General features: G+C 47.3%; 1 protein-coding gene across 2 annotated transcripts; it reads right to left on the reverse strand.

Annotated features, from left to right (window-relative positions):
* Nucleotides 1-509: 509 nt before the first annotated feature.
* Nucleotides 510-22,265, reverse strand: ccr7 (chemokine (C-C motif) receptor 7). Of its 2 annotated transcripts, none has more exons than XM_072561182.1 (3): nucleotides 21,986-22,265; nucleotides 5,368-5,411; nucleotides 510-3,851 (listed from the first exon to the last, which is right to left on the reverse strand). In XM_072561182.1, the coding sequence occupies exons 1-3, from the start codon at nucleotides 21,999-22,001 to the stop codon at nucleotides 2,745-2,747; spliced, it is 1,167 nt and encodes a 388-aa protein (XP_072417283.1). In that variant the 5' UTR covers nucleotides 22,002-22,265; the 3' UTR covers nucleotides 510-2,744. The 2 variants fall into 2 exon arrangements, with proteins under 2 accessions (XP_072417283.1, XP_072417284.1); XM_072561183.1 differs by lacking the exon at nucleotides 21,986-22,265 and adding an exon at nucleotides 18,206-18,291.
* Between the last annotated feature and the right edge of the window lie 2,765 nt (nucleotides 22,266-25,030).

The following is a 25,030-nucleotide window of genomic DNA, read 5'->3' on the forward strand; positions in this document are numbered from 1 at the left end:
AGAATGAGTGTGTTTGTGTGTGAGTGTAAATGAGTGAGCCTGAGAGAGAGTGTCTCAGTTCAAGTCAGAGAGTGAGAGTGAGTGTGAGACAGTGTGAGTGAATGCTTGAGAGTGAGAGTCTGTCTGAATGCTAATTGAATGATAGTGAAATGTGTTTCTTTGTGGGCCAATGTAAGGGATTCTGTGGCTGGATTAACAGTCCAGAGTTCAAAACCACCTGTGGACAATTATAAGTTTATTTTCAGTTTTAAAAATCACTTTTCACTAAAAGTGAGCATGGAATAGTCAGATTGTTGTAAGCTCCTGAATGAGGTCAGGAAATCTGCTGTTAATACTCTTTCTGGTTATGTGCATGTAACTCCAGACTGTGCAGTCCTGTGCACTCCTCAATAAAGATGTTGAGCGTTTTGGCTGAGTAGTAGTTACCATGATTTGGAGATGCCGGTGTTGGACTGGGGTGGACAAAGTTAAAAATCACACGACACCAGGTTATAGTCCAACAGGTTTAATTGGATTACCAGACTGTGTCAGCAACATTCCAATAGTGAATCAGTTCAAACAAATGTCACAGAGTATCAGCTGGAACATTTTAAGACAAGCTTTTATGACAGGAACGCATTCTTTTTACAATAAAGATGATTAATTCATACAAAAATATTTGGTGCTCCAAACTCTCCTAAATACAAGGAGAAAGTGAGGATTGCAGATGCTGGAGATTAGAGTCACGAGTGTAGTGCTGGAAAAACACAGCAGGTCAGGCAGCATCCGAGGAGCAGGAGAATCAACGTTTTGGGCAAAAGCCCTTCATTTGGACTCATGGGTCAGGACTCCTGATGAAGGGTCCTACCTGTGCTTTTCCAGCTCCACACTTTATCAACTCTGCTTCTCAGTACAATTACTCAAAGTAATATTACACAGGCACAAAGTTAAAATTAGCAATACATTAGCATTAAACATGTTGAAAAATTTAAAAAAAGAAACGTGCTAAACTGCAATACATTCATTGAAAGAGATCCAATTACTGATATCTTCATCACTCACAATCTCATAACTTCAATGTTACCACAGTACAAAAGTTAAAACAACTTGTACTTATATGGTGACTTTAATACACTAAAGCTCACAAAGCACTTCACAGGAGTTTAATCTAGCATCAGGTCTGCGTGAGGAGATATTTGGACAGGTGAAAGAGGTTGCTTTTAAAGAACAGCTTAAAGAAGGAAATCTGAGGCAGAGAGGGATAGATAGTGGAAGCTGCCACTGGGATTAAAATTCTGCATGTTCAAGAAGCCAAAAACAGAAGAGCTGCAGAGATCTCAGAGGGTTGACAGCAGGAGATTACAGATATCGGGAGAGATGAGGCCATCAAAGGATGATAGCTCTCTGAAGATTACTGGCTTTTCACATTCACTGGTTTCCAGGTCTGACTTGTCTTAAAGTGACTCCCAATTCCATCGGATTGTGAATTGGAGGGGGGGCTCAATGTTGAGAGTCAGGGTTGGACGGTGGGAGGCAGCAGCTGTGTTGGAATGAAGGATTTTCTTGGGCTGTGGGAAGTTGGGAATTTGGTGTCAATAGGGATTGTGTTTATTGGTACCCCTTCTCTTGGAAACAAGGCAGGAGACAAACTGGTCAAGAACCAGTGTAAAATACTGCAAAGACAAGGAATGGGAGAGTCTGAGGTAGAGAGTTCAGCCACATGAGGAGTGCCCAAAATTCAGGGAAACCTGCACTGGCTTAGAATTTGTGAAATATATCACTTTTAAAGAGATGTTGTGACAGGAAATCAAAATTGGTCCTCCCTTTTCAACATCTGGAGCTGTGACCTTGATGTGATGATTATCCTGTGAAATATTAACATACCAATAAGTGCAAAATGTAAAAGCAGAGGAGAGTAACAGGAGCAACACTTTAAAAGGAACTTCCAAAGCCCATTCCTAATTTTCTGTTTTTTTAAATACACCTTTACATTTTTGACAGAATTCAACACATTTGCATTACAGAATCTACATCACATTCTTAATTTCAATTTATCAAGAGAAAATAAATGGGAAATAGATACAAACAACTGCATAAAGCATTCTTTTAAAGGTAGTTTTCTCCCCTTGTCCTGAAGGTGACTCTCACTGGGGTACAGCCCCACACAGACTGACTATCAGTGGGGTACACCAGGGTCTCAAAACTGGAACAAGGGAATGACTACAGATTATTTCACCAACTGAGTGGTTGTTCCCCTGGGTTTCGGGACCTGTTTGTATTTGGGTTGGAGCAAGAGCTAAACTTTGGAAAGCACAGTGTCTGTCAGTGCAGTGAGAATGAGTGTGATGTCACTCGGAATGTGGGAGATTATGTAACCACAGCAATGGTTAATAAAACCTACTCTGGTGAATATTACTGCCAACCTGCTGCTGAGGCAGGGTGAAAGGTCAGGCTGGGAGACAACTTAAATCTGAAGTCAAAGAATCAGGAAATCGAAGAATTGTTCAGAATTGAAGCCAGCAGTTTGAAACAGAGACTGAGGGCCCGGTCAGTACTTGCAGCAGTGCTCTCTGGGCACACCATTGATGAAGATAATGTTGTTGTCTTAGCGCAGGCTCCCCTCAGGCTCTCTCCAGGACCATCTCGCTGACACATTAACATCTTGTGAAAATCTCTCGTTCGGAAAGTCCAGGTGGGTTTTGCATGACTGTCCAGGTGAGTCTCCCAAGGAGATACTGTCAGTGGGTTCAGACAGCACGGTGTCGTCATGGGGAGAAGGTGGTTGTACTGTCTGTGTCTGTTACAGTGGAGCCACGTTTACTGGTCAGGGTGGCCTTAAAGTGGGTATATTTAACCAGCTGCTCCGTGCTCATGCAACCCATCTCCTTCATCAGTTTCAACAGGTCATTGCGGAACTTGACTCCAATGAAGGCGTACAGGAAAGGATTGAGGCAACATCTGACGTAGGCTAGGCTCTTTGTCACATCGATGGCTATGTTCATTCTCTTGCTCGCTTCACATTTGGTGACAGTGGCATTAACATCATTGATGGTGTCTATCAGCATCACACTGTTGTAGGGTAGCTGAAACAGGAGGAAGACTAGCACCACTGCAAAGACTACCTTGATTGCTTTGTTCTTTTCAAAATTCCTGGCCAAAAGTAAGGTCTTAATGATCACACAATAGCAGAACAGCATGACTACAAAAGGGATAAGGAAGCCTACAGCTAACTGTGTGCCTGCTGTGAACAGAACTGTGCTGTTGTCCAGGTTCATTTTGCAGAACAGTCCATTGTCAATGCGCTTCTGGCCACTGTACAGCAGCTCAGGCATGGACAGAACGAATGAGAACAGCCAGACACAAACAGAGACAATCTTACTGTAGTACACAGCCTTGGAGCGGTGGCGATGGGCCGAAGCAGCTCGCACGATGGAGAAGTACCTGTCGATGCTGATACACATGAGCAGCAGCATGCCACTGAAGAAGCTGACCCGGTACAGCACAAAGACAGTCTTACACATCACCGGGCCAAAGACCCACTGCTTCACCACATTGACAGCCCAAAATGGTAAGGTGAAGAGGAACAGCAGATCAGCCAAGGCCAGGTTCAGGAGGTACACGTCTGTCATGGTCTTTAATCGTTTGAAATAAATGTAGGTGATGACAACCAGACCATTACCCAGGAAGCCAAGGACAGTGATGACCGCGTAGATGGCTGGCAGGAAGGACTGGCGGAAAGACCGTACATCTGCCTTCTGACACTGCTGTACAAACTGATCATAATCCACAGACACCAGCTCATCGGTCGAGTCATAGTCATCGTACATGGTAGTTGTAAGATCGAGTGGGGGCACAGTGGAGCAAATGCTAAGCTGTAACAGAGAACACAATCTGTTCAGGAAGACAGAGGCATCATGATTAAACAACCCAAAACAGGAAAATCACCCAGACACTGACTGAGAAACCGACAGACACAAGGTCCCCAGGACCAACTCATCAGTGTACATCTGAGTGAGAGTCAGTGTGAGTCAGTGTGTAACTCTGTACCCCAGTGAGAGTCAGTGTGTGTGTGGGGGAACTGTACACCAGTGTGAGTCAGTGTGTGGGGACTGTACCCCAGTGAGAGTCAGTGTGTGGGGGAACTGTACACCAGTGAGAGTCAGTGTGTGTGGGGGAACTGTACCCCAGTGAGAGTCAGTGTGTGTGGGGGAACTGTACCCCAGTGAGAGTCAGTGTGTGTGGGGGAACTGTACCCCAGTGAGAGTCAGTGTGTGTGGGGGAACTGTACCCCAGTGAGAGTCAGTGTGTGTGGGGGAACTGTACCCCAGTGAGAGTCAGTGTGTGTGTGGGACTGTACCCCAGTGAGAGTCAGTGTGTGTGTGTGGGACTGTACCCCAGTGAGAGTCAGTGTGTATATGGGAGTGTACTCCAGTGAGAGTCAGTGTGTGTGGGACTGTACCCCAGTGAGAGTCAGTGTGTGTGTGTGGGACTGTACCCCAGTGAGAGTCAGTGTGTGTGGGACTGTACAGCAGTGGAGATTTTATCTCCAGGACTGCTTGCAAATTAAGAATTACATCTCATATTTATTTTCATGAGTAAATATATACAACCCCTTGGACTTTCATATTCAGCCCGGCACTTTCCTTCTCACTCATTTCTCCACCTTTAATGAGGACAGGTGCCATCAGCTCTGTCTCTCTGTACATTTCTCTGGCACTTCAACCTCACCACATCCTGCCTCATGCTGCCTGAATTCAATAAGACTGAAACTTTACAACTGTAACTTTGACTGCCCTAGCTATAGCTCGGGGCAAACAGAAACATTCAGTAGTTGTGATTTACTGACCACAAACATCTCCAGACTGTAATGGACAAGCTCCCTCTACACTGTCCCCCATCTAACACTCCCAGGACAGGGACAGCACGGGGTTAGATACAGAGTAAAGCTCCCTCTACACTGTCCCCCATCTAAAACTCCCAGGACAGGGACAGCACGGGGTTAGATACAGAGTAAAGCTCTCTCTACACTGTCCCCCATCTAAAACTCCCAGGACAGGGACAGCACGGGGTTAGATACAGAGTAAAGCTCCCTCTACACTGTCCCCCATCTAAAACTCCCAGGACAGGGACAGCACGGGGTTAGATACAGAGTAAAGCTCCCTCTACACTGTCCCCCATCTAACACTCCCAGGACAGGGACAGCACAGGGTTAGATACAGAGTAAAGCTCCCTCTACACTGTCCCCCATCTAACACTCCCAGGACAGGGACAGCACGGGGTTAGATACAGAGTAAATCTACCCTTGTTGTATCGCAGACCAACAAAGTGGGATCAGTGAGCTATCTCTCGTTTGTCTCTATTTAAGTCCTGAAAGGAATTTTCACCTACCTGAGATATCATTCCCAGAATGAGGACTGTTTGAATAACAGAACCTATCACAAGACAGAGAAAGAGAGAGATTAATTAATAAACAATCTTCAGCCCCATTCCAGACTTCAGATACTGAAACAGTCCATATTCAATTGTAACAAAATCCAGACAATATCCAGGCATGGCCTGACAAGTGACAAACAAGGAGGTTAAAAACAATGACTGCAGATGCTGGAAAGCAAATACTGGATTAGTGGTGCTGGAAGAGCACAGCAGTTCAGGCAGCATCCAACGAGCAGCAAAATCGACGTTTCGGGCAAAAGCCCTTCAATCAGGATAGGGCTTTTGCCCGAAACGTCGATTTCGCTGCTCGTTGGATGCTGCCTGAACTGCTGTGCTCTTCCAGCACCACTAATCCAGTAAGTGACAAACGATATTCACATCACACAGATGCCAGGCAATGACCATCACTGATAAGAAACAATCTAACCACTGTCCCTCGATATTCAGGGATGTCACCTTCACTGAATTGCCCCTCTATCAACATCCTGGGGGTTATCATTCACCAGAAACTCAACTGGATTCATGAGATATACACAGTGGCTACAGGAGCAGATCAGGGGCTAGGCAAACTGTGGCATGTAACTCATCTCCTGCCTCCAAAAGCCTGTCCAGCATCTACAAGGCACCAGTCAGGAGTGTGGTGGAGTACTCCCCCCTTGCCCTGGATGGGCACAGCTCCAACAACACTCAAGAAGCTCGACAAAGAGTAGCTCACTTGATTGGCACTGGATCCAAAACATTTGCTTCCTCCACCACCGACATTCTGTGTGGGGGGGGGGGGGGGGGGGGGGGAACTGTGCCCCAGTGAGGGTCAGTGTGTGGGGGGGACTGTGCCCCAGTGAGAGTCAGTGTGTGGGGGGGACTGTGCCCCAGTGAGAGTCAGTGTGTGGGGGGGACTGTGCCCCAGTGAGAGTCAGTGTGTGGGGGGGACTGTGCCCCAGTGAGAGTCAGTGTGTGGGGGGGACTGTGCCCCAGTGAGAGTCAGTGTGTGGGGGGGACTGTGCCCCAGTGAGAGTCAGTGTGTGGGGGGGACTGTGCCCCAGTGAGAGTCAGTGTGTGGGGGGGACTGTGCCCCAGTGAGAGTCAGTGTGTGGGGGGGGACTGTGCCCCAGTGAGAGTCAGTGTGTGGGGGGGACTGTGCCCCAGTGAGAGTCAGTGTGTGGGGGGACTGTGCCCCAGTGAGAGTCAGTGTGTACTGGACTGTGCCCCAGTGAGAGTCAGTGTGTACGGGACTGTACCCCAGTGAAAGTCAGTGTGTACGGGACTGTGCCCCAGTGAGAGTCAGTGTGTACGGGACTGTACCCCAGTGAGAGTCAGTGTGTACGGGACTGTACCCCAGTGAGAGTCAGTGTGTGGGGGGACTGTACCCCAGTGAGAGTCAGTGTGTGGGGGGACTGTGCCCCAGTGAGAGTCAGTGTGTGGGGGGACTGTGCCCCAGTGAGAGTCAGTGTGTGGGGGGACTGTGCCCCAGTGAGAGTCAGTGTGTGGGGGGACTGTGCCCCAGTGAGAGTCAGTGTGTGGGGGGGGACTGTGCCCCAGTGAGAGTCAGTGTGTGGGGGGGACTGTGCCCCAGTGAGAGTCAGTGTGTACTGGACTGTGCCCCAGTGAGAGTCAGTGTGTACGGGACTGTACCCCAGTGAAAGTCAGTGTGTACGGGACTGTGCCCCAGTGAGAGTCAGTGTGTACGGGACTGTACCCCAGTGAGAGTCAGTGTGTACGGGACTGTACCCCAGTGAGAGTCAGTGTGTGGGGGGACTGTGCCCCAGTGAGAGTCAGTGTGTGGGGGGACTGTGCCCCAGTGAGAGTCAGTGTGTGGGGGGACTGTGCCCCAGTGAGAGTCAGTGTGTGGGGGGGACTGTGCCCCAGTGAGAGTCAGTGTGTGGGGGGGGACTGTGCCCCAGTGAGAGTCAGTGTGTGGGGGGACTGTGCCCCAGTGAGAGTCAGTGTGTACGGGACTGTGCCCCAGTGAGAGTCAGTGTGTGTGAGACTGTACCCCAGTGAGAGTCAGTGTGTACGGGACTGTACCCCAGTGAGAGTCAGTGTGTGGGGGGACTGTGCCCCAGTGAGAGTCAGTGTGTGGGGGGACTGTGCCCCAGTGAGAGTCAGTGTGTGGGGGGACTGTGCCCCAGTGAGAGTCAGTGTGTGGGGGGACTGTGCCCCAGTGAGAGTCAGTGTGTGAGGGACTGTGCCCCAGTGAGAGTCAGTGTGTGTGAGACTGTACCCCAGTGAGAGTCAGTGTGTGGGGGGACTGTGCCCCAGTGAGAGTCAGTGTGTACTGGACTGTACCCCAGTGAGAGTCAGTGTGTACGGGACTGTGCCCCAGTGAGAGTCAGTGTGTACGGGACAGTACCCCAGTGAGAGTCAGTGTGTACGGGACAGTACCCCAGTGAGACTCAGTGTGTGAGGGACTGTGCCCCAGTGAGAGTCAGTGTGTACGGGACTGTGCCCCAGTGAGAGTCAGTGTGTGTGAGACTGTACCCCAGTGAGAGTCAGTGTGTGTGAGACTGTACCCCAGTGAGAGTCAGTGTGTACGGGACTGTACCCCAGTGAGAGTCAGTGTGTGGGGGGACTGTGCCCCAGTGAGAGTCAGTGTGTGGGGGGACTGTGCCCCAGTGAGAGTCAGTGTGTGGGGGGACTGTGCCCCAGTGAGAGTCAGTGTGTGAGGGACTGTGCCCCAGTGAGAGTCAGTGTGTGTGAGACTGTACCCCAGTGAGAGTCAGTGTGTGGGGGGACTGTGCCCCAGTGAGAGTCAGTGTGTACTGGACTGTACCCCAGTGAGAGTCAGTGTGTACGGGACTGTGCCCCAGTGAGAGTCAGTGTGTACGGGACAGTACCCCAGTGAGAGTCAGTGTGTACGGGACAGTACCCCAGTGAGACTCAGTGTGTGAGGGACTGTGCCCCAGTGAGAGTCAGTGTGTACGGGACTGTACCCCAGTGAGAGTCAGTGTGTACGGGACTGTACCCCAGTGAGAGTCAGTGTGTGGGGGGACTGTACCCCAGTGAGAGTCAGTGTGTGGGGGGACTGTGCCCCAGTGAGAGTCAGTGTGTGGGGGGACTGTGCCCCAGTGAGAGTCAGTGTGTGGGGGGACTGTGCCCCAGTGAGAGTCAGTGTGTGGGGGGACTGTGCCCCAGTGAGAGTCAGTGTGTGGGGGGGACTGTGCCCCAGTGAGAGTCAGTGTGTGGGGGGGGACTGTGCCCCAGTGAGAGTCAGTGTGTGGGGGGACTGTGCCCCAGTGAGAGTCAGTGTGTACGGGACTGTGCCCCAGTGAGAGTCAGTGTGTGTGAGACTGTACCCCAGTGAGAGTCAGTGTGTACGGGACTGTACCCCAGTGAGAGTCAGTGTGTGGGGGGACTGTGCCCCAGTGAGAGTCAGTGTGTGGGGGGACTGTGCCCCAGTGAGAGTCAGTGTGTGGGGGGACTGTGCCCCAGTGAGAGTCAGTGTGTGGGGGGACTGTGCCCCAGTGAGAGTCAGTGTGTGAGGGACTGTGCCCCAGTGAGAGTCAGTGTGTGTGAGACTGTACCCCAGTGAGAGTCAGTGTGTGGGGGGACTGTGCCCCAGTGAGAGTCAGTGTGTACTGGACTGTACCCCAGTGAGAGTCAGTGTGTACGGGACTGTGCCCCAGTGAGAGTCAGTGTGTACGGGACAGTACCCCAGTGAGAGTCAGTGTGTACGGGACAGTACCCCAGTGAGACTCAGTGTGTGAGGGACTGTGCCCCAGTGAGAGTCAGTGTGTACGGGACTGTGCCCCAGTGAGAGTCAGTGTGTGTGAGACTGTACCCCAGTGAGAGTCAGTGTGTACGGGACTGTACCCCAGTGAGAGTCAGTGTGTGGGGGGACTGTGCCCCAGTGAGAGTCAGTGTGTGGGGGGACTGTGCCCCAGTGAGAGTCAGTGTGTGGGGGGACTGTGCCCCAGTGAGAGTCAGTGTGTGAGGGACTGTGCCCCAGTGAGAGTCAGTGTGTGTGAGACTGTACCCCAGTGAGAGTCAGTGTGTGGGGGGACTGTGCCCCAGTGAGAGTCAGTGTGTACTGGACTGTACCCCAGTGAGAGTCAGTGTGTACGGGACTGTGCCCCAGTGAGAGTCAGTGTGTACGGGACAGTACCCCAGTGAGAGTCAGTGTGTACGGGACAGTACCCCAGTGAGACTCAGTGTGTGAGGGACTGTGCCCCAGTGAGAGTCAGTGTGTACGGGACTGTGCCCCAGTGAGAGTCAGTGTGTGTGAGACTGTACCCCAGTGAGAGTCAGTGTGTGGGGGGACTGTACCCCAGTGAGAGTCAGTGTGTGGGGGGACTGTACCCCAGTGAGAGTCAGTGTGTGGGGGGACTGTACCCCAGTGAGAGTCAGTGTGTACGGGACTGTGCCCCAGTGAGAGTCAGTGTGCACTATCTACAAGATGCACTGCAGAAACTCACCAAAGATCCTCAGACAGCACATGACAAACCCACAACCACTTCCATCTAGGACAAGGACAGCAGATACACGGGAACACCATTCCCTGCAAGTTCCCCTCCAAGCCACTCCCCATCCCGTTCTTTCACTATCATTGGGTCAGAATCGTGGAATTCCCTTTGTAAGGGCATTGTGGGTCAATCTACAGCACATGGACTGAAGTGGTTCAAGAAAGCAGCTTACTCCCACCTTCTCCAGGGGAAGCTAGGGACAGGCAGTGACACACACACCCCACAAAATGAATGAAAAAGAATTTGGATTACCATCTGTGGTCAGACACATTCTTCTGGTTTTATTTATCTCCCATCTCAATACACTCCGCCCAGTTACCCAGAAATAACACAACTCGTTATTTCAAATGGAATGAATAAATTAATTTAGCCCGAGGAAAGTGTTTAATGCATTTTGAACTCAGACTTTACGATCATGTGTGTCTAAGATAATAACACCTCACCCAATAACGTGAGAAGATGATTAAAGAATACAGTAAGGTTGATAGAAACAATTTCTTTTGGTGGTTGTGGTGGAGAGTGGGTGGGGGTCCTAATAAGGGAGGAAGGCCTTAAAATTGGAATCGGGTGGAGAGGTGCTCTGAGGAAACGTGACTGGGGTGGAAATGTGGACATCCAGCTCCCTACCTTGAGGAAACACGGAGGATGAATTGAACATGTTCTTGTTGGGCAATGGGAATCATTCAGCCTTAGAGAACCAAGTTCCAGAAGCAAACAGCAGCTTTGACTGGGTGAAGGTCCCAGCTAGGCCTGGCCTCTCACACCTCGGGTCTGAGCCTTCTAGTGGTCATGTGATCAAATGCAAAGATTTAAATTATTCCTTTGGCTGTTGTACAAGTGAATCAAAGTCTTGAAGCGAAATGTGCAGCAGGTGTTTCTGCAGACACTGGGCTCAGTGACAGGTGCTCATCGCCACATCCTATTCAGCTGCTTTATCTGATCCAGAGCAGATCGATGCAGATATTGTTGCTGCACTGCAGGCTTACAGAACAAAGCCTCGAGGCTTGGAGCAACCATCTCACAGAGATCTGATTGTACAAGAGTGAGGTTACTCAGAGGGGAGGTGTCTCGGAGGTGTTAGACAAGGCTCGAGTTTCTCTCCATGAATTAGTGCTGATTTTGATCTGACGGTTTATCTTTTACAAACAGAATTGTTTGAGCGAGTACAATTGCACCATTTAAGGCCCAGGAGACAAGGAGCAGCTTCAGTTCCTCTTCACAAGGGCAGGTCACTACCCTGCTCCAGTCATGTCAACGTGCCGCACAGCCCCTTCAGAAAAGTAATGTGTACGCTGTACACTCTGTCTCTGTGCACACAGTAAGATCCCACACACAACAAAGAGGGTGACCAGATGTTTGCCCTTTTATTAGCTCTTACTTCAGAATGTGGAGGAGTACAGGGAGAATCGGTTTCCAGCCCCACAATGTTTGGTAACCAGGCAACACTAAATCTGAAGTGATTGACAAAAGGTCAGAGGCCACATGAGGCACAGGCCAGGATATCTCATTGGCCAGACAAAATGTAGGGTCTGCACCATGGAAACCCTTCCATGAATGGCAGAAACATGGCTGGGGAGGTAATGCTGGTCACCATTGGTCAGTATCTATTACCCATTATTAACTGGGTAAGATATAGGTGAGCACCAACACCTGACTGAAGTCACATGTAGACCAGACCAGGTAAGGATGGCAGATTTCCTTCCCCGAAGGGCTTTAGTGAAGCAGATGGTTTTTGTTTAAAACAACAAACAGTGACTGGTCACCCTTGGGATTACTTTCCTTTCCCTCTATTCCAGACACTAATTGAATTCACATTTTACCATCTGCCACGGTGGGGTTTGAACTCAGGCCCCCACACCATTAGACAGGGCCCCTGGCCAGCGATATCACCACAATACCATCAAACAGGAATCTGCCCAGCTGAGTGACTGGACCAATCACAGCACCAACAGCCCAGAGAAACACCACAGAGGACCCTCACAACTGCCCCCAACAGGGGGAGGCCAGTGGGAGTCACCCCACACAGCAGGGAGCCGGGACACTGTCAGTAACACGCCTGAGTAAGTGTAAAAGGATTGTAAAATGACTGTTAATCATCCATTTAATTAGAAACATGGACAGAAAAAGGGCCGAGCTACTGTCACTGTGGGAACATCCAGGAACAGAGTAATTCCTCCTGCTGACTTTCCCACCACGCAGCCCAGCTCCGTTCCTGACTGCTCACAGTATCAATCATTCTGTTCGAAAGAAGATTGTACCAGCATTTGAAATAGATATTTGCATGGCTCTCAGAACTGAGCAGAGTGAGTTGATTGGACAGTTCTTTTGAGGGGTCAGCACAAATACAATAGGCTGAACAGCCACCTTCAGTGCTGCATGTGTCACTGATACCACAACTTCAGACTAAAACAACTCAGGTTTCTATCTGTCATTCTGAGAAAGCTTCAAACAAGTCATGGTTATGTTATTAAAGTTGGTTAAACAGGTTTCTGTTGATTATTTTACCAGAAGCCATCTCGTGTTTACTGGAGGCAAGTTATTGTGAAGTAAAGGGTAGAAATCCTGGAAATCCGGTGATTGGTAACTGGGAGCAAACTGCTACAGGCAATAAAATTGGATAATGATCTGATTTGTGTGGAAGTTTCCAGTTTCCCCTGAGATGTTCCAGTGAAGGTTTAATCTAAAGGCTGCTGGAATAGGGACTGTCCCTCTCCTTCTGAGAAAATACAAGTACGTAAAACATCTGAAAATAAGACCGAATCCTTCATCATTCACTGATAAACAAGACCCTACTTACTTTACCGGGTAAAATGAGATGAAATTGCAGTTTAGTGAGAAGGAAAGTAACTAGAAGAGAGGTTAAAGTTAAGAATCTCTCCTGGTCCTTGGCCAACTGCAAGATACACCAAGGACACCTCCATCAAAGATAGAAAAAGCAAACTCATTTGCATTAATGTAGCACTTTTGACATCCTAAGATTGTCTCAAAATGCCTCATAGCAATTCTGTAATTCCGATGTGTTGAAACATAGCCACATAATTTACACAAAGCAAGCTCCCACCAACTAAATCAGTGGTTATGTACATTGTTCAATGATGATGGTTGGTCATGGCTGAGGGGCAGAGCCCCTGGTCTTTGTGCCCTTTGCTTCCAATCAAGGTGCTGAGGACGGTCCCAGTGTAAATGTTGATCTCTCACTGACAGGTTGGCACTGCATTAGCACAGTCTCATTGCTGAGAGGCACTGCGAAATTTAACCAGACGATGAAATCCTTCCAAAATCCACTCAGATTCCTTCTGTTCTGCTGCAGGTGGAATGTATTGAGAATGATCTCAGATAATACAGCAAAGCAATCTTTCGCTCTCTCTCTCTAGAGAGAGAGAGAGAGAGAGAGAGAGAGAGCGCGCAGGACCTGGATAGCCAGTTGTGGGGTATCCCATGGAGTGTAATCCTGTTGTCTGACTAGCACGTGCCAGTAGATTGCGATGAGGCTGAACAATCTCAGCAGCATTCTCCCCTCCTTGACCCCTCAGCTCACTGTCAGATCAATTGCAAGGATAAAACTGAACGGTACAGTGTCACACAATGCAAATGGCAGCAGGTAGTTTTGGAAATACAGCAGGAGGTCGCATTTTAAAAATAAGAAAAATGTTGCAGGATTAAACCTTCTTTGCACTAAAGGATGGAGGCAGGTATTGAAACAAAGAGGTTCTGTACTGCACTGTTAACAGAAAAACCAAGAGAGCTCACCTGTATCTGAGAGTTTAATCCTCTGAGATGAGTCATAGAGTCACAGAGATGTACAGCATGGAAACAGACCCTTCGGTCCAACCCGTCCATGCCGACCAGATATCCCAACCCAATCTAGTCCCACCTGCCAGCACCCGGCCCCTATCCCTCCAAACCCTTCCTATTCATATATCCATCCAAATGCCTCTTAAATGTTGCAATTGTACCAGCCTCCTCCACATCCTCTGGCAGCTCATTCCATACACGTACCACTCTCTGTGTGAAAAAGTTGCCCCTTGGGTCTCTTTTATATCTTTCCCCTCTCACCCTAAACCTATGCCCTCTAGTTCTGGATTCCCCGACCCCAGGAAAAAAACTTTTCCGATTTACCCTATTCATGCGCCTCATGATTTTATAAACCTCTATAAGGTCACCCCTCAGCCTCTGATGCTCCAGGGAAAACAGCCCCAGCCTGTTCAGCCTCTCCCTATAGCTCAAGTCCTCCAACCCTGGCAACATCCTTGTAAATCTTTTCAACTGTACCAGTCTCAGATTGATCTCTTTCCTCACTATCTCCCTGGGTCCCACCCCCAGATGCTGGTGATCTTGTCAAACAAAGGGCTTTGAGACCCAAAAGACTTGTTGCAAATTCTGTAACTGCTTGCTTCCAGTGTCAGAACACGTTAATGTTGGGTCTGTGTCAGAATGCTCACCCATAGCTCCCCTTGGGTTTAATTTGGGATTCAGGACCACAGGAATTTAGGAACAGGAAGAAGCCTTTCAGCCCCTCGAGCCTGCTCCATTATTCAATATGATCACCCGTGATTTGGTTGTGGTCTCAGCTCCATGTTTCCGACTGCCCCTCCTCCCATAATCTGAAATTCCAGTTCATCAAAAGTCTCTGTAACTCAGCCTTTAATACATTCAATAACCAACCTTAACTGCTCTCTGGGCAAGAGACCATCTACCATCGGGGAGAAAAACCCTCAAGAACTATCCTCTCAGTGTCTTACACAGCAGTAACATCAATTCCCTTTCTTTGGAACCCCAGTGGGTTTGGACGCATTCTGCTCAACCTTTCGTCATAAAATAATTCCTTCATTTCAGGAATGAGTTGAGTGAATTTTTCTAACTCCTTCTGAAACAATTATATTATTTTTCAAATAAGGATCCCAAACTGTACAGGGCATTCGAGATGTGGTTTGACCAGCACCCTCGTGAAATGCAGCAAAACTGTTCTCCTTCTCTTTCCCATTTCCCTTGTGAGGTAAAAGAGAGGTGAAGGATAGATAGTGATGAAACAATGAGAGCTGGACACAGAGAATAGGAGGAGAGGGAGACAGACAACTAAAGAATGAGAATAAAGTGATGAAACAGTCAAACACGAGAAAAGAGACAAAACAGCACGTCTAAAGGATGAAAAAAATATAGAAAATCGATGCAGTATATAGAAATCAAATGAGAATGAGTCAATGAGTACGTAAATCAGACACGGAGGTTGAAACAGAAAATGTAAGTGTGAGAGAGACAGATGGAAAACAAGAGCAAGTTATAGAAAACAAGAGTGTGTGAGAGGCAAGGGTTGGAAGAGTTAACATTGCGACACATTGAGAGTGATAAAGAGCATGAGATAGTCCTCCACAGACAGGAATGAGGGTTGAGTAAGGGACTGATTAAAAAAAAAGGGATTGAGAGCAAACCTGAAATGAAGGGGTTAAGAGACAAATGGAATAAAATTCAGACTGGTGTGACCAAAGAAAAGAGAACAAGAGACAGAGTAAGAAAGAGAGAGAGAGAGAGAGAGAGAGAGAGAGAGAGAGAGAGAGAGAGATCAGACAATGAGAAAACAAGTGACTGACAATATAGAGACACAGAGTGGTGGGAAGTGGAAAGGTGAATTATGAAAAGCTGCAAAATGGAGGGAAAACCAAAAGGAGACGATGGAGGGAAATGGATTGAGAAAGAGGAACAAGTGATGGGGCAAGAGAGGGGGAGTGGGGGAGGGAGGGGGAAGTGGGGGAGGGAGGGAGTGTGGGGAAAGAAGCGGGGGAAGGATTTGTCAATAATATTCACATTCACTCACTGGCCAGTCTCATTGAATAACAAAAGGAAGGGGATGTGTGTTGTGTTTTTGATGTTAGTCAGTAGACTCGGCCAAGTGCTCCAATCCACAGCGGTTCCCAATCCACATGTAAAAGCAGTGTATCAGTGCAGAGTGTAGAATACAATCTGGGATCAATACAGGGGTTAAGGAAGGCCTGAGATTTCACAGATAGTTAATGAGATAGACGAGGGATCTAAATATAATATCAAAACATTTGCAGATGACACAAAGCTGGGTGGGAGGCTGAGCTCCGAGGAGGATACAGAGATGTTGCAGTTTGATCTGCCTGATTGAGTGGGCAAATGCGTGGCGGATGCTGTGTAATGTGAATAAAGTGTGAATATTCAAATTGGTAGCAAAAATAGGAAGGCTGATTATTATCTGAATAGCTGTAAATTGGGAGAGGGGAACGTTCAACAAGAGCTGGATGTCCTCACACACTGATCGTCACTGAGAGTAAGTGTGCAGGTGCTGCTTACAGTAAAGAAGGCAAATTGTGTGGGGGTTTCTGTAGTGAGAGGATGTGTGTCCAGGAACCAGGATAGCTTGCTGCAATTATACAGGGGCCTTGGTGAGGCCACACCTGGAATATTGTGTGCAGTTTTGGTTTCCTTAGCTGAGAAAGGATACGCCTGCTATAGAGGGAGTGGGAATGGCAGCTGGGTCTAGATTGGGTTGGGATATCTGGTCGGCATGGACAAGTTGGACCGAAGGATCTGTTTCCTTGCTGTACTCCATGACTAAGTGCATGGTGGACGTATTTCTGGGATGACGGGACTGACATATGAGGGATTGAGTCGGTTAGGATTGTATTCACTGGAGTTTAGAAAATGAGGAGCATCTCCTAGGAACTGATAAAATTATAATCAGGACAAGACAGGTTTGATGCAGGAAGGGTGTTCCCAGTGGTGGGGGAGTTCAGAACCAGGGGTGATAGATTTGACCCTTATCCTTAAGCGTTTAGGACTGAGATGAGGAGGAATGTCTTCACCCAGAGAGGGCGGAGCCTGTAGAATTCACTACCACACAATGTGCTGAGACCAAAACATTATGTGTTTTCAAGGAGGAGGTAGATAGAAGGCTGTTGACTAAAGTGATCAAGGCATCTGGGGAAAGGCTGGGATTATGGCATTGAGCCCAATGTTCAGCCATGATCATATTGAGTGGTGCAACAGGTGAAACAAGGGGGAGAACTTTAACATTGAAGGGGGGCCAGCAGGAACCAAATGGAGGTGAATGGCCACAGGGGAAGAGACACTTGGTGTGAAGTGGCATGTTTTAAACAGTCTGGGTTTACAGAGAGTGGGAGGTGGGAGGCTTCTCAAGCTGAGGTAGGACCAAAGGAAGGGGCAAGGGTGGGTGTGGGGAGATGGTACATAATTGGGAGTATGGGGCATAGGGAGATGTTGCAGAGGGGGGAGTGTGGGGCGTTGGGAGATGTTACAGAGGGTGCAGTATGGGACAATGGAAGATGGTACAGAGGGGGGTGTATAGGGCATTGGGAGGTGTTACGGGGGGGGGGGGGGAGGAAGTGTGGGGCATGGGGAGATGTTACAGAGGAGGGAGTGTGGGGCGTGGGGAGATGGTACAGAGGGGGGAGTATGGGGCATTGAGAAGATGTTACAGAGGGTGCAGTATGGGGCATTGGGAGATGGTACATAGGGGGAGTATGGGGCATTGGGAGGTGTTATAGAGGGGGTTGTATGGGGGAATGGGAGATGTTACAGGGGGGTGTGGAGGGGGAGTATGGGGCGTTGGGAGGTGTTACAGAGGGGGGAGTGTGGGGTCTTGGCGAGGAAGTTGATGTATAATGTCAAAACCCCAACTTAGGACCAGAGAGGACACTGAGGCCGTACTTGCTGTGGTTCTGTCTCAGACAGTGACCAAAGGAGGGAGGTGACTCAGAGGTGAAGGAATGAATTCGTTCCCACAAAATAAAGACAAGTCCTCACTTCTTCGGATTATGAATTGACGGAGTGTCCAGGAATGTCAGTTCCAGCACCTCCTTTGCTGAGTGTTTAAACATTCCTTTTGGGGGAAACAGCGAAGAATGTCTTTCATGTGAATACTCAGGATCGATGACGTTGTCTCTTACAAAAACAAAACACTGATTCAGTTCACAAACATTATCCTGTGATTCTGCTCATTTTTTAAAAAATTCCCTGCCACACTCAGTCTAACCAACGGAGATTGTGTTGTTCTGAGGTTTGGGGGAGAGTAACGAGGGCAGGGGGTTGGGGTCAGAGGTTGACTGGGGAGCAGGGGATTAGGGTTTGGGGTGATTAGGGTTAAGTGGTTGGGGTCAAGAGTGAAAGGGGTAAGGGGATTGTTCTGGGGAATGAAGTTGGGCTGTGGTTTGAGAATGGAGTTGGGCTAATGGTAGCAGACAAGAGAGAGAGATTTAGTATTCACAGTTGCCAGTATATCTCCAGGACTTTCCTGATCAAAGATTTATGAGCATTCTATCAGATAAATGTCAGAGAATTTGACAATCACTTACTTTTACCTAGTCGCCTGCTGGTTGATGATCAGCCACATGTCCAATGTGACCACAGCCTTCAGTGATTTCCTGCTGCATTGACACACACACACTGTTTAAACCACAGACTCAAATTTCACTGCAATCTGCTCCATCTGTGAACAGTTTGGTGCACGAGGCAGTAAAGCGTGGAAATGTGAAATGAAAACAGAGAGACAAGAAGGCAGTGCTCCCTGTTCACACGCAGCATTAAAATCTAGTGAATAATAACCCATGAACAGAGAGTGCTGAGCAATCCTCGCACAGTGTGCCATTGGTGAGGTCTGTCCAGGAACCTCCAAGCTTCATCGTTGATCTGTACACCTCTGAACTCCTGTTTGAATTGAATACTGCTTTCTATGAAATTCTCAAGGCTGAGAAAGCATAAATAATCAGAATCAGATTGCTGTGTGCATGGGAATGTGTGTAATGCTGCTTTCTTCCTGATGCTTCACTTGCATTGGCTTCAAATCGACCCTGCAGTGAGTGACTCTGATAATTAGCCCCGGTAACGATGCCCATCCAACCACATGGCTCACTGTAAAACTGAGGACAACGTTTCTGTCTGCTACACATGATGCAGTCAACTATCCCACGTCACACTCACAGAGACATAGAGTCATAGAGATGTACAGCATGGAAACAGATCCTTCTGTCCGACCCGTCCATGCCGACCAGATATCCCAACACAATCTAGTCCCACCTGCCAGCACCTGGCCCATATCCCTCCAAACCCTTCCTATTCATATACCCATCCAAATGCCTCTTAAATGTTGCAATTGTAACAGCCTCCCCCACTTCCTCTGGCAGCTCATTCCATACACGTACCACCCTTTGCATGAAAAAGTTGCCCCTTAGGTCTCTTTTATATCTTTCCCCTCTCACCCTAAACCTATGCCCTCTAGTTCTGGACTCCTCAACCCCAGGGAAAAGACTTTGTCTATTTATCCTATCCAAAATTAGGAGATCAAAGAACTCTCCAAGACTATAAAAGACTGGTCAGAATATTCTTAAATTGACCTCTAAATAGAACATAGAACAATACAGCGCAAAACAGGCCCTTTGGTCCTTGATTTTGCGCTGACCTGTGCACTTTTCTAAGCCCATCCCCCTACACTATCCCACAATGGGATCCCATCACTTATACACTTACGTTTTCACTGAACTGAAAGTAATGTATGATGCCTTAACATATGGGAAGATGGTTGTGATTGTTGGAGGTCAGTCATCTCAGCTCCAAGACACCTCTGCAGGAATACCTCAGTGTCATAGGCCCAACCATCTTCAGCTGCTTCATCAATGTCCATCCCTTCCATATGGAGTCTGAAGTGAGATGTTTGTTAATGATTTCACACTGTCTGCAACTGCTTAGCTACTGGAGCAGCAGTCAGTGTCCATATGCAGCAAGACTAGGACAACGGGGTGGCTTGGACCGCTGGACAATGTCCATCTCAAACAAGAGAGAATCTAACCATCTCCACATGAAATTAAATGGCATTACCATTACAGAACCACTATCATCAACATCCTGGGGGTTATCACCGACCAGAAACTGAACAGGACCAGCTTCAAGATGAGGTCACAAATGGAGATATGGAAATTTGTTACTGAAGTGCTTGGCAGATCCAGCTTTAATGAAATGTTCCCATTTTACCCAATGGCAGCTCATAACTCAACCATCCTGATGTCCCTCCTACCTATATGTTGTCTCCATGCCAATGTATGGTCACCTCATAGGGGGCACTAATACTAACAGACTAGTTCAAGGATAAGAGCTCTCCCCTTTATATCAGAGACAAGGAGAAATCTCTCCTCTCAGAGGGATTTTTAGAGTGTCAAATTCTCTCCCCAGAAGGTATTAGAGATTAGAACAGTGTACTTATTCAAGGTGGATACAGTAGCTTATTAAGAGACCAGTATTAAGGATTGTCAGGCTGGACAGGAGAGTGTGTAGCTGAGACTATAACCAGATCAGGCAGGATCTTATTGAATGGTGGAGAAAGCTCAAAGGGCCAAATGATCTGGCCCTATCCTATGTTCCTATAGGCCAATGTGATCTTTATAAACTCTCATCCCCTATAGGCAGACCTCAAAAGCCATATAGAGATGGACAATAATAGCACTAACAAGCGAACCTAGCTCTCAGCCATATACACTTCATTGTGAAAAGGACTCCCATTCATATAGGCCATTTTAAACTTCCAAATTTCTTCAAGTGGTGAATCTATTTTTTAAAATCTAATTCTATTCAATAGTAATATTAGTTAATATTATTTTAAACTAATGAGCAAATTGTAAACTCAAATCCCTACTGAGAGAATTGAATGTTTTGAAATTCAGCCAAGCATTCATAAGAACAGCCCTTAGAAAATGTCAACAAAGATTTCAGTTGAAACTGTGGAATTGTTCTTTTTCTCACTTACAGCAGATGGCCTGTCAATTAAAGAAGCTCAGGAGGTTTTTTTAGTCTTCACCGAGAACTTAAGAACAATCTGTTTTCAAGGTTAAACAGCAGGGGGTTTACGAAACTTAAATAGAGCACTTTTCCCTTCATGTGCAATGATGTTTACTCCATCAATTTGTGACTCCTACAGTCCCACACTGAATGCCTTAAAACAGAGGAAATAGTCTTTCTCTGAATGCAGGCATTACCTTTTGTGACGAAATGGGATCGGTCAGAATTTGGAACTGAATCTCTATATCCCAGTCCCACCTGTCATTTCTTAGGTTCACTGAGTCCTCCCAATTCTGCAGAAATCCAATCCTGAGATCGTGTGTTGAGCAACTTACTCCCTGTCTCCCGAAAGCCTGTCCACCATCTACAAGGCACAAGTCAGGAGTGTGATGGAATACTCCCCACTTGCCCTGGATGGCGCAGCTCCAACAACACTCAAGAAACTTGACACAAAATAGCTCATTTGATTGGCACCACATCCACAAGCACCCATTCCCTTCACCACTGATGCTCAGTAACAGCAGTGTGTACCATCTATAGGATGCCCTGCAGAAACTCACCACAGATCCTTGGACAGCACCTTCCAAACCCACAACCACTTCCATCTAGAAGGACAAGGGGCAGCAGATACATGGGAACACCACCCTCATCAAGTTCTCCTCCAAGCCACTCTCAATGCTGACATGGAAATCTATTGCCATTCCTTTACTGTCACTGGGTCAAATCCTGGAATTTCCTCCTTAATGGATTTTTGGGTCTACCCACAGCACATGGACTGCAGTATTTCAAGGCGGCAGCTCACTCCCACCTTCTCAACGGACAACTAGGGACAGGCAATAAATGAGGTCCATGACCAATGAATGAATATTAAACAAAACCTTTCAAAATAGAGTAACATTTGCAATTATGAACTAATCTAAAACACTGAGATCAAGAATACATTTAATATTCAGCAGAGTATTTCATTTTGTCCATACTTTATTTAATAAATGTCATAATTACTTGTTTAAACAATAATAAAATTGTATCTCTTCATGAATTTTAATATTGCCCTCTTAATAATTCCTCTATGTATATTTATAAAGAAAAGCCCAATGTAAACACATAATGCTGTAATTGAAACCTCCCACAGATGGTGGTAACCTAATAATCACTAAACCATACCTAAACCATCCTATCCATTGCTTGTATTACCTCTGCCTGAACACTGGGCTCTAGGACACTTTACCATTTCATAAATCAGGTTGTTCTAACAGAAATGTGATAAACCAGTTAATATTCAGAGAAACAAGTCAATCTGCACTTACCTACAGATGCAGTCATGATCGTTTCAGTAAAAGTTGCAGAAAGAGTTCTCTTTAGACATCAGCTTCTCACAACGGCAATATCAGTTCAGTTCTGTTAAAATATGATTCCAGTGAAATTCTTTGACATCTAGAATCTTAAGAACCTTAATCTTCCTCTCCCCCTCCAGCTAAATCCCTCTCACTTTTTAAATCTATTACTTTGCGTGATTTTCTCAGACTCAAACTCTGCTTCTGCTGCGTGCCTGGCACTGTCAGCTTGCTTGTGTGCTCTGTCACTCTGCCTGAGCGAACTTCTGGATATAGCTCATGCTCTGATAAGCAACACGCTAATAAAATGAGACAGAGCTAACGAGAGAGGTGGACTCTTTAGGGACTTCCCTGTCAGTTGATGAAACAGCAAGATCATTTCTGAAGTTTACACTCAACTGAGGAAAACAATTAGAAAAGTAACAGAGGACAATGGATAGTGGGGACCGCCCGATATTCCCCAGCCTTTGGTGACACAGCATTTCTGGTAAATGTCACAGCACTGGGGATTTATTAAATGTTACAGCTTGACCACAAACAGGGAGTTTTACATTGACTTAAACATGAGTTTGGTTTGGAGAGTTTACACAGAGTCCACAATTCCCCTCCTGTCTGTACAGTTCCCTAGCTCCACCAGCTTCAATTCCCACTGTCCGGGATTCTGGGAACAAACTCACCCGAAAGGAAACCTACTTGGACTCCCACGAGTGACTTTGTGTGTGTGGACCAAGTTAAACTGTACACCTTCTGTGATTCATTGTGACAAAGTGTTGCCAAGGCCAGCATTTATATCCCATCCCTATTTCTTTTTGAGTATGCAGTGCTTCTTGCGATGTGGGTGTTATTAGCTGGGCCAGTACCCAGTGTTGATCCCCAAATGTTCCTTGAAAATGTGCTGGGGAGTTGCTTTCGGAATGCTGGGTCACCCCCACAATACTGTTAGGGACTGAATTGCAGGATTTTGACCCAGCAATACTGAACAAACAGGGGCGTTGTTCCCAGTCAGATGTTGCTGGTTGGCCCTCAGGACCCACTGCAGTCTGCATGGTCACAGTATGTTCAGGACCTTGACCAATGATGTTGCTTCCCAGTGAAATGGAGATTGAGGACTTCTCAACATTTTAACTCCAACAAAAGAATTAAATCTGGAAGTTTAGGCATTGTTGTAATGTAATCCTTCCTGTAGCGATTGGAGTGGGATCAGCCAGGTGGACCTCATAGAAAATGAGTTCCCTGATTGGGGCTGATAACATAGGCCAATCAGGGAGCCCTGGCTGACAGATATAAACAGGAGTGTCATTTTCTTAAAAACCTCCTCCTCTGCTTTTGGTTGCACTTCAGTCCCACGCTCCTGATCTTCGGGCACCCAGTACGGAGGAGGGAGGAGGGAGGGCAGGTCTGAAGACCTCCTCGTGGGTCTGCTCCTGGGCCTGGCCAAACTGGCCATCAACAGGTCCAGGCAGCGGGCCGTGGAGGGGGTTGTTAGGGCCCCTCTTCCGGGGTTACGTTAGGGCCCGGGTGTCCTTGGAGTTGGAGCACGCGGTGTCCACCAACACCCTGGAGTCGTTCAGGGAGAGGTGGGCGCCACAGGGAGTGGAGTGTATTATTTCCCCGTCCAACTCTATTTTGATTTAATCCCTACCCTCTCCTTCACCTTTTTGAACACACAGCATTGCCCTTTGATGTGAAGGGCAGTGCTTGTCACTGGCCACTCGGGTGTTTTCCTACCTTCCTGGTGGTGGAAATTGAATAAAGATTCATACATCTTGTGTCTCACTGCGTCTCTCACCTGCACACACACACCATGGGTGTTGGGGAAAAAATAAGCATGACCTCAGTTAGGCGGGAGTGTGGGGTTTTTTCAAACAAAAAACAGGAGTGTCCGAGGTTCTGTTCACTGTGAGAGCTGGCTCTGAGGGAGCTGGGTAGGTGTCAAGGGCTCTCCATGTATAAGTAAAGGGGGACTTGGTGATGGAAAACCAGCCTCTGTGGGATTATGTCACATGCAACTTCAGCTGAGGGATAAATGGTGACCAGAACATAATAGATATCAGTTCTTCAACCTGACACAGCGAACATGGCCTCAGTTTACTGCCCTATCACTTTTGTCATCAATATAAATGATTAGGAAAAGAGTATAGGAAACATAGTTAGTAAGTTTGTGGATGAGACCAAGAGTGGTGTATAGTGGACAGTGAAGAAGATTATTGAGGATTAGGTAGAGATCTTGATTGATTGGGTCAATGGGCTGAGTTGTGCTGGATAGAATTTAATTTGGGAAAAATGTAAGGTATTGCATTTTAGTAAAACAAACAAGGGCAGGATCTATCCAGTTAATGGTCGGGCCCAGGGCAGTGTTGTAGAACAAAGAGACCTAGAGGTTCAGGGACATCATTGTTTGAAACTTGTGTCACAGGTAGGCAGGGTGGTTAAGAAGGGGTTTAACACACTTGTCTTCTTTATGGAAGTTGGATTGTAATGTTGAGGTTGTACAGGATGTTGGTGAGGCCTCTTCTGTGTCCAGTTCTCATCACCCTGTTAGAGGAAGAATATGATTAAGTTGGAGGGGGTTCAGAAGAGACTAACCAGGATGTTGCTGGGACTGGAGGATTGCAGTTATAAGGAGAGACTGGATAGGCAGGAACTTTTTTCACTGAAGGGTAGGAGGTTGAGGGGTGACCTTAGAGGTTTATAAAATCATGAGGGGCATGGATAAGGTGAATGATTAGGGTCTTTTCCCTAAAGGGGAGGATTTTAAGACTAGGGGGCGCATCATTAAGGGAAGAGGAGAAAGAATTAAAAAAAGACATGGGGGCAGACTTTTACACAGAGAATGGTTCGTGTGTGGAAAGAACTTCCTCTGGAAGTGGTGGGTGCAGGTCCAGTTACAACTTTTCAAAGACATTTGGATAAGTACATGAATAAGAAATGTTTGGAGAGTTATGGGCCAAGCACAGGCAGGTGGGACTAGTTTGGTTTGGGAACATAGTCAGTGTGGACTGTTGGACCGAAAGGTCT

Source organism: Chiloscyllium punctatum, chromosome 42, assembly GCF_047496795.1.
Source record: "Chiloscyllium punctatum isolate Juve2018m chromosome 42, sChiPun1.3, whole genome shotgun sequence".
In the NCBI taxonomy this organism is placed as follows: domain Eukaryota; kingdom Metazoa; phylum Chordata; class Chondrichthyes; order Orectolobiformes; family Hemiscylliidae; genus Chiloscyllium; species Chiloscyllium punctatum.